The sequence below is a fragment of the Haemaphysalis longicornis genome, unplaced genomic scaffold (assembly GCF_048455015.1).
Source record: "Haemaphysalis longicornis isolate Haplotype H1 unplaced genomic scaffold, Haemaphysalis longicornis Haplotype H1 scaffold_8, whole genome shotgun sequence".
Lineage (NCBI taxonomy): Eukaryota > Metazoa > Arthropoda > Arachnida > Ixodida > Ixodidae > Haemaphysalis > Haemaphysalis longicornis.
In genome coordinates this window covers 186,995,225-187,008,497 of record NW_027526445.1, presented here as the reverse complement: position 1 = coordinate 187,008,497, position 13,273 = coordinate 186,995,225, and the positions used below count along the sequence as shown (strand labels likewise).

The 13,273-nt window shown below is 50.1% G+C and overlaps 1 protein-coding gene across 1 annotated transcript in view; it reads right to left on the bottom strand.

The window, feature by feature from the left end:
* Nucleotides 1-13,273, bottom strand: part of LOC144149556 (rac GTPase-activating protein 1-like) — a 35,938-nt gene that overhangs the window by 3,535 nt on the left and 19,130 nt on the right. Inside the window, exons 12-13 of the mRNA XM_077681186.1 lie at nt 8,753-8,991; nt 1,926-2,022 (exon numbers count right to left, since the gene is read on the bottom strand). Of these exons, the coding sequence (XP_077537312.1) occupies nt 1,926-2,022; nt 8,753-8,991 (336 nt within the window). The remainder of the gene's footprint in view (nt 1-1,925; nt 2,023-8,752; nt 8,992-13,273) is intronic.

Below are 13,273 nucleotides of genomic sequence, written 5' to 3'. Positions count from 1 at the left end.
GTGCTTAAACATTCTATTAAATGTTTCTTGTTCTCCTCGTGTATCCTAGCACTGTGCACTTTTACACTGTGTAAATACAGTTAAACCTCGATGTAACAGAGTTGGTAAAATTCGTAATTGACTTCGTTACATTGCAGTTCTGCTACACTGAAATTTGCAGTTAAAATGAAGGATCAACCGCGCGAAGCGGTACCTGCAAGCGAAAACGAGACGCGCATACACGGCTGGCGCACTGACATCGTTACGGGTACCACCCGCATGATGCGGCAGCCGTCAAGCGAAGCTGGTGCAGGTAGCTCAGACTACTTACGATTGCCAGAATAGAACTCTTTGCTGAAAAAAAGAAGCGCAATGTGCCGTCGGAGCTCAATCGTGTACGCACACATCAGCGTAAACTGCATGCTGCGTTTTCTGCATGCAAAAATGTGCCGCGCAAGCCACAGGCGCGCTAATGTAGCCGCGGCAACTACCCGCGTGGTGCGGGTAGCTCCAGCGACCACTTCTAACCACTCGCTAAAACGTAATAAAATGGGGCAAGCGAAGTTGTTCATGCAGGAAAGAAGCTGATAATGTGGGTGAAAACTGCCCTGTAAAACGTCATTCGTGCCGCTTAGGAAAGCGCCCATCATATATCCTCCACGGTGCTAGGCCTAATCGTCTCTGGCATCCCTAAGCTGGCCGTGCCCGAGCGCTTCGAAGCTTCCGCCATGCGGTGTGCACCTCGCCATTGGCGCAAGTCGTTTTTCCAGCTGAGGCAGAAGCCGCCATCCGCGCGCAATCGCGTTCACGGGCGTGGAGAAAACGCACGCACAAGGCTCGTAGCGACCCACAAATACTTCACCTGAACGATGAACGATGAAACTTGAACGATGAAACTTAACAAGCGCGAGGGGAAATGAACGAAGGACAAAGCGGCGCCAGTACCTTGCACAGTTTGTAGGCACTACACTCGCTTACGGACTCCTCGGCTCACAGCATTGGGCGGTCTGTGTCGCCGTTTGCGGTTTATTGTGACTGTGTTCCGGCGCTTTCATTCCCCAAACATACTTCTAAACCAAAATTTTGTGCCTAATTTTCCGCGGAACTCGAGTGACTGTGAGGCTTCCCTGAGGACAGAACCAAGCCCCTCAAGGAGTCCCCCTGTAGGAGCCCCAGTGTTTGCACTTGTGCGGCACTTGCGATGCTATCTGCTTCTGCAGTCACAGTACTTGTGCTAAGGAGAAAATCACCAGTTGAAAAAGCAGACCATGAGCAGCCATGTTAAACGGACAAAAAGTGCATGTGTGTGCTGCGATGGGGCATCATTTACGAGAACCATTGGGGACCACTGTGATGACTCAAAGCAACTGTGTGCTGCTCGCGCTTGCAGCCAGAATTCCGACTCGGCAGGGGAAAATAGAAAACACTTGCTGAAATTGACTAGGTTTAAAATACTACTGTAAAGGCAATGCTGCCTTTACAGCATAAAAGGTAGACATGAACTTGCGCTGTAATGTGCAGAGACTAGAGATTTTTTTTAAATGTATATAATGTATATAAAATAATAATAATAATAAAAAAAAAACAGCACTTTGACAAGGTGGCATAACCACCTCCAAATACTTTTTCAATGTGAAGTGTGAAGACCAACCTGTCATTGAGACAGCCCCTCTAAATTCATATTCTTTTTTAAAAGAAAGTTTGAGCTCCAACCATAATATCAGTGCGCCGGTCTAGCTCTGTTTTCTACGAGTGCGAGTACATGCAAAGCTGTCTAGGCGAGAGAACAGAAAAGAGTTTCGCATAAAACACGAGGGTTTTACGTAACGCACGCCAGAGTGCATAAAGTGCAGAGTGGCTTTCAGTATTTAAATCGCCTCCCATGCCTTACGCACTAAGTAATACAGAAAGGGGAAAACCAGCGCGGATGAGGATCACTCACTTACCGGGCTTCAGTTCTGGGGTGTGGATGCTGTCATCACTGTCCCAGTTCAGGAGCTGCGACCAGTAATCTGCCGGCAGGTTCAGCAGAGCCTCCATCACCTGGAAACAGGAGGGTTCATCCAGGTAAGGCAGGGTCACAAAGAGGGGGAACACAAAGTGTGAACACTAATCAGGAAGCCGAAGCTCAACTTCACTCGAAACAACACCAATGGGGGTGGGGGAACGCATGCCTACATTCGCGACTTTCCAGGGTTCACTTTGACTGCAGCGAAATACAGTATATGGTACCATCAGTAGTATGTGTGTGTTTACTGGCACAAGCGCGTCTGAGGCCAAACAGCACCAAGACAATGTGCTTTTTTTTTAGTCATGTCTGTAAATTAAATACAATGGTGATGATTGTGATGTATTTGGTAAAAATAGTGTATATATGGGTGTTAATAACCATTAACCTAAAAAACGAAGATGACTAAACGAGAGGTGGCAATGGCAGTGATTCAGTGTAACAGAGCTGCGGGCCTGATGGCATGCCCCTAGCTTCAGCAATGGCAGTGAGGCCCCCGGAACGTGTGGTGAAACTGCTCCCAGCCATCCTCACTGGCATCGCATTGCCCTGATGTCACACGTAATATGAGATGAGAGCTAAAAATCCAATGTCAGCAAGGCTGGCTAAAAGGCAGTCACTTCTGATGGAGGCTGATTGGATAAAAACAATGATGGATGTAAGGGTATAGTTCAGGGAAGTGTCGTGTCCTTGCATAACGGTAAGCCGAACATTCAACCAACACATGGAGAACTGAAAGCCATTGTCCGCACTTCTCACGGGCTGGTGGTGGGGCTCCGTTTCGAAGATATGAGTGTGTAGCGTGTGTATGGCCTATTTGTAACCTGCACATTGATATTTCTGTGAACTTTTTTCATTTGTCCGTACTGGAAGTACAGTACCATTAACAAAAATGTGGCTGATGGGTGTAGGAATAGCCCTTTTACAACCGTGCCGTTACTGTAAGCCTTTTCAGTCCCAAAAGAGGTGGCTGAATGAGACGGGCCTGCTGGCTGCTTGGAGATCTCGTTTTGCCACACGAGCCAGGTTAGGTAGCTTGAAGGGGGCGTGCCAAAAGTGGGCCAAGATACCTATTAGTCTCTTTTCGAAAAACAGGCTAATAGCACTGCATGCTCAAACTGGGAGCAGGGCTCTTCTTCATGAAGGACACTGACGAGAGTGGTGTCTATCAGGGGAACCGATAACATGACAGCATGCACCCTAGTTGGCTGGGAAAATGGCTGAGACAAATGCCTCCTTTCACCCATAGTGTGTACAACAAATGAGCACACATAAGAAAGTCAGCACAAATGCTTTCACCGCTGAAATTTCATAAACAGCAAAGAAGCCACGGGGACCTATCCGTGTCTTTTCACCTCCTGCAGCTAGTGCAGGGAACCGCACTGGTCTAGCCTGTGGCAATGTCAGCCACAAAATCAAAGGGAAGCGGGCATGCAGTCCTCCGTGTTCACTTCTTTGGCTGCCACTGCACCTGGGCTCGAAGGCATAGCATGCAGCGGATTGCAGCCATACAGGTGCAGAAAGTGACCGAGGGTTCCCCCAAATGTGCTCTCTAATGGTGCGCCCAGTTATGGCGGCCTCCATGCCCCTTGGGCCTCTATCGGAATACAGTGCTGGCCAGTGTGCAATGTGGAACGGCCAGTCGAGGAACAGACAACGCAGCAGCAGCACAGCGCATGGGATTGACCGCAGCGAACATGCAACGGCTTCCTCCAACATGGCTAAGGCGTGCTCCTGAGCAGGAGAATGGGGGTTCGATTCTCGGCCGCAGCGACCGCTTTTCTGATGGAGGCGCAAAGCAAAAACGCCCGTGTCCGAGATTTCGGTGCACATTAAAGATCCCCTCCACTACAGCGCGCCTCATCGCCTGCGTTGTGTCGGTGTGTTAAACTCTACAATCAATCAATCAATCAATCAAGCTTCGTCGAACAGCGGGACAGGCCTTCTTTCCTACACTGCCCCAGGGGGGGCAACAGTGGAGTGCTTGTGCAGCCCTTCAACTACATTGTGCCTACGCTGCCCCAGCCAACACTCTCTAGACAACAAAGCGCAGTTGCCTACTGACATGCTTTGCGATTTTCCGATCAACTGATGTGCAAAGTTGATTTTCCCTAAAACAATAATGTTCCTTTTTTTTCATATACAGTGGAATCTCGGTCATACGAATCTCAAGGGGCGGCAAAAATATTCGTATCACCCGAAAATTCGTATCATCAGAAAACGAGAAAAAATGGAAATGTGCTGCGCATGCGACAGGCGGCGGCAATATGGCGTCGGCTCTTGCCGCGAAGAGGTGCAGGTAGCTTCAGCAACCGCTTCGAACCTTTTGTTAAAACGGAGCTCAATGTGTAAATTAAATTGCTCATGCGGGAAAGGAGCTGACAGTATGGGAGAAGCACTATAAAATGTCATCTACGCCAAATATCCACCGCGGAGGTGGCCCAGCCAGCTGCTGCTAGCGCTCCGAAATTGCCGCAATCACAATGAGGCGCGCGTCTCCCTATTGGCGCAAGTCGTGAGGCTCCTCCCAATGCAGTTAGCGGTAACCGAGGCAGAGGCTGGCGCCTGGGTGCCGGGCTGAATCGTCAGCGCGGGCGTCAAAAGAACGCGCGCTCATCGCCGACGCGACGCGCGCACACGAACTCAAGCCTGAACCGCATGCCATCCGGGCGCGTCGGCGTTTGCGCGCGCGTTCTTTAAAATGACGCGCGACAGTGGGAGGAGCCTGCCGACTTGCGCCAATGGGGAGGCACGCTCTTCATGGCGGCAGTTTGAAAGCGCTCCGGACAGCCCGCTGGCTCCGCCGGAGATGTTTAGGCTTACCACGGTGGCGGATATTTGGTAGGCGCTTTCCCTAGCCGCGCGGACGATGCTCTACAGTGTCGTTTTCGGACTCATCAGCTCCCTTACTTCATAAGCAACTTCTTTTGTTCTTTAAAGAGCGGTCAGAAGCGGTCGGTCGAGCCACCCGCCCTACTTCGCGGCCGTTGACGCCGCCATGTTGCCGCGGCTTACCGCGCCGCGCGCCGCATGCGGGTGGTATTCGCGGTGGCGTCAGCGCGCCTGTGGCGTGCGCGGCGCGTTTTCGTGAGCAGAAAACGCTCCATGCAGTTCACGCTTAATGATTTTGTGCCTGCGTGCGACCAAGGCCACACGGCCGCACAAACACTCCCGCCTCCCGTCCACGCCGCAGTCATCTGCTCGCGGCTCGCGTGTTCGTATCACCCGCACCGGGTGATAAATGCGAACGGATCATCCGAATTTTTTTACATTGCGTACAATGCATTTTGGCCGGGGAATTTTGAAAATTCGTATCACAACGAAATTCGTATCAACCGAATTCGTATCACCGAGATTCCACTGTATCTAACATGAAAACAGAAAACTTGTTCAGTCCCCTGCTCCAAAACATTGCAGCACTCGCAAAGCAAGGTTCATCATGACACACTTGCCCCAAGTGGTTTTTACATTTATATTAGACATGAAATACGTTCTGCAGAACCTGTATTTAGAATTATTGTGTGCAGGGACATTAGAGAGTCTTTCAACATGAAGTTGGTGCATTAGTTGTACAGAGACCTGTGAGCAGAGGTCTGAGCAGTGGGGGATAATGCCAAAACACCATGAGGGCATGCGTGCAAGGTTTTATAAATCAGGCAATATTCTTGCGCCTTTCGTTTCCCCACAGGCCAAGTTTTCTTCCAAGAACTGACATGAACATTCATAAAACTGTCATTTGCATTTTTTTCTTTAACTCAGAGGGTCATAGTTCTACTGTCATTACTCTAATACTGAAATATTTGTGCTTGAGGTCACTTCACAAGATGAAAGTTGCTCCCATATAAAATTGATACCATCAATAAAGCTACAAGCAGCAGGATGGCTCCTGTTTGTTTTATAACTAGACAAAATTTTGTAAACCCTCTTCAATGACTAATTTTTCTTTAAAAAATTCAAAATTCAAAGTTACTGGGCCACCATGGCGGGTCCGTCTTATTATTCTACAGGTTATCTACTCCAGTGCAGTTGAGACATTGTCAATTTGTTTTTTTTCGTGGGAATCAGTAATAGCATCCTCGATAAACATGCACCGGGGTTGCCCCCAAAACCGGTGCGGTGCACGGTGCCCCACGACGGTGCGCATCGGCACGGAGCGTTGATCGAGGACAAACGGGGCGGTTCTACCCAGGCGCCATCTCTTAATCTAAGAAATCAACTCATAAAAACGTTCACAAGTAACAATACAGCACTGTAATGAGACACAGCGCTATTAGAAAGTGGTAATTATTGAAGGCCAATGATTATATGTACGCACAACTTAAATCCGTCACACATGCGGAACAACGTACCGCCACCGCTTCCACTAAACAGCTACATACAAGCTGCTTCTCATCTTTGTTTGAGCCATAATGCGAGTGCGTTTTGTTCCGCCCTTCCGTTACAGCAAAACAAGTAGGTCTTCATCGTCTAGGCACTTCGGTGACAGTTCATGATAATTCGATCGAACGAAACAAATGTCAATCCCTAACTGTCTGGCAATGCATGCAGCCGTCTCTGAAGTACACGAAGTTTGCGTCCTCATTTACAATTTCTGGCTGTTGTTACCGCCCGTTAGGAGCCTGTCGCATCGTTACCCGATGAATTCACAAGCACGCCATCCTTGTCAGCAACAATACACAGCTCCTTCCGCCTTGAAACAAGTGCGGCGATGCGCCGTCGCTGCAGCAGACGGCAGAGGAAGCCCCTTCGCCGGCATCGTCCGCGATGCATCTTGGGATGGCACCCCGGCGCACCGTCGACTCTCTCGGTGCGCGGCGGTGCGCCCCGGTTTATCGAGGACGGACGGTGCACACCGGTGCGGTTTATCGAGGATGAAAAGGCGCACCGGTGTGCACCGGTGCGGTTAATCGAAGATGCTATAAGTGTTTGCTCCGGTTTGCAACTACACAAACGTAATCATTATTTGCTTTGTATTCATGTAAAAAGTGAAAATCACTATTCCCACAAGTAAGTGTAGCAAGCAGTGAAGGGATTGGTGTTATATTTCGGCACACTTCCCTAAAACTGAGCTGGCTGAAAGGTTCTCCGGTGTGATGACCCAAAGAGAAGTTTGGGTGCTCAACACCATCACCTTCAAATGTTCGCTTTCAGTGCCAAATCAAAACGATTTCTCTTAGTTGAACTAAAAAACTTCTGTTGCGCTCTTGCCTATATAAAATGCCAGCATTTATATGCATTATACTCGGTTACAACTCAAGAACGGCACCACCTCATGTAGTGTATCACTCCGCCAAAGCGCCGGACCCGTGACGTCAGTGCGCGTGCGTTTTGAAAGGGGTTTGCTATGAATGCGTGATATCGTCTGCCTTGTCTCACGCAGCTTGTTTGTCGTCACTGGAGTCGTTTATACGCATATTAAGTCCAAAAAATCACGGGATCGGCTCACGCCATAATCAAAATATTCCCAGTAACGCCTTACTTGCGCCGCGCAGAGAAACATCCACCTACGGTGATAAGGCACAGCGGCAACTTCCGGTGCCGTTCTTAAGTTGTCACCGAGTATAGCAAGCATATGCTCAAAACATTGCGGTTGTCAGTGCCTCGAAATAGTGAAGCGGAGACTTCGTGTTTCCTGCTTTTTGTGCCCATCTACAACGTGCACCATAGGGTACACTATCAGCCAAGAACTGCGCAACCCAGCTATGTGAAGACCGCCCGACAGAGCAGCCTGGTCCGTTCGTCAGCAGCCCCCCCCATCTTGAGATAAGCCAAAGCAGACCTGGCAGACACAAAGTCAACTTCAAACCAGGTGCATTGGCTCAAACAGAGCTTCATACTAATATACTATAATTGAGGTAAATCTGATACTAGTATGAAAGTGTGAAGACTGGCTAGTTGGTTCATATTGAAGGCAAAAAACAGCGCAAAAAATGGCACGGAAGACAAGAAAAGACAAACACGGGCGCTGCTTTTTAAGATTTTAGATATGCAATCTCCTTTGGCAACAAGTCGACAGACGGTTTGCTGACGCATGCACCCGCACGCTCGTGCATAGAAAAAGCTTCAAAGATCTCGCATGTTCTTTGGTCACCGTAGTGCTTAAGAACATGAGAATGCTCAAACAACGGCTCACATGGGGGCATGTTCACGCACGAAGCAACGTGTGTGGCAAGGTTACTACCGGTACCGGATTTGATGTTGTTAGCGTGTTCACGAAGACGGTCATTAACACATCGTCCTGTTTGTCAGCGCCCGTGTTTGTCTTTTCTCGTCTTCCGTGCCGTTTTTTGCCTTCTGATACTAGTGCCTCGGTGAGCCGCACTTCAGCAAGCATGCCTTCATGTACTGGGTAAGAACGTTCTATTTATTTCTAACATGGCCCATCAACAAGCTCAAAGGTTGCCTGTGGCTGCAAAAAAATAAGATGCTATCATAAATGAACATTTAAAGTTGTTTAATTATTATAAAAATGAAGCTCCAAGAGATTTATTTAGCAAGAATTATTTGGAAAGTTGTTACGAGACAAACAAGAAATGTTATCCTTTGTTGTTGATTTTTTGGCTTCAGGAGCAAAAAGAAGCCACGTGGCTAGCCAATCCAAGTAGGCAAGGAACGCTTCCAGCAGCTACCGTGGCACCCTCAATGGCACACGATTTCAGCGCCAGATTTCCTGGTAGTCCATATTAGTATGAAACTGTACGGGATCTTTCGAAGAGCCTGCCGCTCGAAGAGTGGCCGGCCAGACTGCCTCTGCCTCTGCCTCACCTGTGCCTGCATGCGTGTCTCGGCCTGCAGGTTGGGGACTAAGGTAGCGTCGTTGAGGGAGTAGCCCACCACGGTGGGCCCAAAGACGCGCGCCAGGTTGCTGACGGGCATCTTGACCTGGGGGCTGGAGGCCACCGTCTGCAGGTGCAGCACCAGCGCGGCCAGGGTGTCCCGGTTGGCCGGAGGAAGCTCGTTCACCGCCTGCCACAGGCTGGGCGTCCGGTCGTCCCTCGGCAGCTCTGCACGGCCACCACGGTGGACGCTCAACCCCTTCCTGCCCTTCGCACCACCCTCCTCCCCTTCCGACCCTGCTTCACACTACACCGCCTGCTGTGGAAAGACCACCAGTATGTAGAACCTGTCATGTACACCAGGGAACAGCCAGTGTTTATAAGAACATAGCCGAAGAAAAGAGACAGACAACTGCGCATGCGGTCAGCCTGTTTTGGCAGGCAGCTTCTCGGCCAACCTTTCGCATGGGTTTGTGCCATGATCTGAGGCTACCACCCACGAAATAAACTGGTACTTTTTCCGACACCATCCCTTACACAGGATGCAATGCATGCTCCGTACCAAGACAAAAAAGAAGTTCATGAGTGTACATCATCTTCACCATCATGGGTGACGCAGAAGGAAGAGTGGGACACGGTGTTGCTACTCATAGGAAGCAGCGGCAAGGAGAGGGTTTGATCCTGCTGCGAGCAGAGAGGAGAAATGATGCGCCACTGTCCCTGTGGCGTAGTGCAATACCGGCCCTTCAAGGCTCACAAGGGCGTGCCACACCCTCCCCTCACTTGAGGCACTACTTTGAGACTCGCCACGTTGCGCGACACTGCAACGTGACGAGGTGGCTGTCGATAGCTCTCGAACCGAATTCCCTCGTCACGCGACGGCATCGCAAACAAGTCAGCCAATGATGGCCGCAGAGTCCGCTGACGCAGCCGGAAACGAAATGTTTCTTTATATTCAGCATTGCAAATGGTGTGGGAAACAATTTCCCATGCACTTTAGTTCTTTGGCGAGGGGCTTCAGTGTACACATGCACGAATAAACAAACAGCACGAAACTCATCAGTGCTCAGAAGTGTGTTTGAATTGTAAAAGCAAGTAATCTCCGCATATAGCTAGATGGATAGTGGGACAGTAGGCTGACTTGCAGCGTTTTCATTCCTCTATTGGCAAGTAGTTACCGTATAAACCGGATTATAGGTCGACCCGGTATATAGGTCGACCCCCTACCTTGAGGTGGGAAAAGTTGACAAAAAAAATAATTCGGCACAGAAGCGCACTCACAATGTCTATATTTATTTTCGACGCCCGTCCGTCACTGCCACTCACTATGCCTGCCGAAGTCACTCGTCCGAGCTCTCAGAGTCGTCCGAGGATGACTGCTTCGCACTGTCATCTTCCATGCCATCAGGCGCGTTGCTGATGGAGCACTTTCTGAACGCTCGTGTAACCATGTCGTCAGGCAGCGACTGCCCAGAGAAGGACACCCAGCTTGACACGGTCGCAACCGGCCCGTATAGGTCTTTTGGTTGTCGCCGGCTATCCACTCATTGTACAGTTCGCGGAGCCGGTCCGCGCATGGCCTCCGGAGCGATCGTGAGCGAAGTTCCCGGACGAAGTCCGCCACTTTGTTCTCCAACTCGGGGTGCACCGCTTGACGTCCACAGAACGATCGGTTTCGGGGGTTGCACGCGCACAGCTTAGCTTTCTGGCTCCGCCAGTACCGCACACTTTTCTCTGAAACGCCTAACTGGCGTTGCGCCGCCACATTCCCATTCTGCTTGGTGACTCAATCGCCGTCAGCTTAAACGCCGCGGTGAACTGGCGTCGACTGCCGCCACTCATCTCGGAACAGAGACGTACAGAAATGTACGCACGCATGCGTAATAGACGAGTAAAAGACGAAAAACTAGACAAAAGCGAAATCAAATAAAGGCCTGATAGAGCGAGAGAGCAGTCCGACACGAATGGCGATTGGCGACGGAGGCGACGGACTACGCTTGCACATTATTGCCAGACAACGATTTACATTCTGTCAATGACCGCTATATAAGACGGGGGGTGACTTTTGTGCGGATTTTTTTGGAAAAAAACTCGACCTATATTCCGGTTTATACGGTAGTACCCTGGATTTCAAAGGCGTCAGAACTTCTGCGCATGTGAAAAGAAGCGAACTTTGCGGGCCGGGATGCGAGTGTTGTAGCGTGACAGCAAGCGTGTATATTTCCTCTGGCAATAATACGTTGGAAAGAGTCTGCTCAAGTTCATTATTTTCAGCTCCTCCCGCAACCCGCACAATGCTTTTGGCACTGTTCCAGGTTAGTACAGTGGAACCTCACTGATACGTCCCCTGGTCTTACGACGACCCATTCCTTATGACCACTGCGGTCCCGGCAAACTCCCTGTAGAAACAATACATTAAAAACCCCAACTATACAACGCTGGGGTGCATGCGGTCCGATTCATATGACGAACCCTTGCGGGGATAAACCAGCACTTTCCCCATCTTTTACACCACTTCACCACTTCGTCCCGACCTTTATTCTGAACCCCTATTTGACGCTGCTTTACGTGCAAAGGTCTGCGAGTGGGCAAGACCACTTGCTGAACAGACGCAAGCAAGCATGCGGGCACTAACCCATGGGCCCATGGCTGTCCCATGGGCCCACTGGCCCATGGGACAGCCCTGTGCGGCAGCAGAACACTGTTGTGAAACCAGTCTTCAATAGTTCTCGGGTCGAGCATCAAAGCCTGCCAGGTGCCTTCCCTCATCTACGTTTGACGACCTGGTTGCGCACAGTGACACTGCGGCGAACTATGCAGCCGTTGGGCAACACCCCTTTCAACGACCTTACGGCCCCTCAAGCATCAACCAGCCAGCGGAGGGGCTGACAAAAGCATCGCTCGGTGCCTCGCACAGCAAGCTTTGGTGGTGTGCCTCGCATCATTGTCACGCCCCTTGTGGCGTGTCTGACGACGCTGGAGATGTCTTCAACGAGCCACCCGACAAAGATTACAAGAAGGGGACGCAGACGTCTTCCCGGCGCTTCAACATCGAAAGGACAAAGGGGGCTTCGAAACGAGGTGGATTGCCTCAGTGGAACGCTCACCTGTGCAACAGAGAAGCGTGCCTCTCAGTGTGCATGTGTGTGTGGGCGTCACTACCAGCACCAGGGATTCTGGGATTGGTGCGTTCCCTGACCACAGCAGAGAGGAAGGGAAAAAGGGAACGGACCCTACCCGTTTAACCTCGCGCACGCAGCAGCACACTGCCTGCTCTCTCAGATCAAAATGTAAATACTTGTACAAAGTTTTCTTCTTTCTCTTTCAACTTTGTCATCACGACTGCCCTGGCACGACAACAACCATGGTCCACTTCGACCACGCCATTCCGGTTTGTAACCGCGCCAATGCGCCAACCGCTAAAAGTCACAGTCCAGGTGGCAATGCGGACTGCGAATATGAAGCTCCCATCAAGCCAATGAACGCGAAAACCTATGCGACGCAACCCCATGGCGATGACCGAACACCCGCTTTTTCTGTCCGCTCGATCCCAGTTTCTTTCATGACCCTCTCTCCCCCTCTACCTCTGCTCTCTGCTTATCAGTGTCTTTCAAAGTCACGGTCAGTCCACTCCTTTCTTTGCAGACTTTTTTGCATCGTTGCCTTGTGCCATCGTTCGCTTCGATAGGCCTTGACAGTTCCGCACTCTTGCCTTTTCTCCAGTCAATTTGCTCGACCATGTTGGCCTTATCTCATGCAGGAGACCGTCTACTAGGCCAGCATTTACCCAGATCGTACGGCACTTTCGCGGGGTCCCCAGAAAGTCGCATTATTGAGGTTCCACTGTAGCATGTGTTCTAGAGTGATTTATACCTGTCCTTGCCACGCTAGTGTAACATATTTTTCTTTGAGTGTACCAAGGAAAGTACAGGGAAAGCTCTGCTAAATGCAATCACATCATCACTTGTTGCAAATGTGAACACCTCCCTCCTCATCGTGTGACACATGTTGCGCTCTTTGCCTGAGTTGCAAGTGGGACTGTGCCTTCACGAGTGGATTGACAAATGTGTGTGCGCTCCTGTGCGTACGTATGTGCCCATTGCTTATATTATACGTTTCACCAGCTCCTTAGGAAAAGAAACTCAACCAGTTTTGTTTTTTTCTAGTCAGTAACAGATTGTGCGGTGCCTGTTTCCTGCCATCAAAGCCAACATTTTCTACAGTTCACAAAGTGAACCTGCCAAGAGCCCAATTTCGCAAGGTCCAGAAATGTGGTCTGCTTTGGAGCACCATTCAAGAGTAACTAAGGAGAAGGGTTACTTGGGCCCAAAATGTAGTGCTCCCATGTTGACACACAAACAGCAGAAAATTAGTTAAAACTTGGAGCACCCACTCCGATATAAAGACTATGTCACAAAAGCGATGTAGAGAGAGAGCCAGAAAGCCAATTGCCCGTTTTTCGCGCAAATCAGGGCCCAACTCACAAGCCCAGGGAGCGAGCTATGGCTGA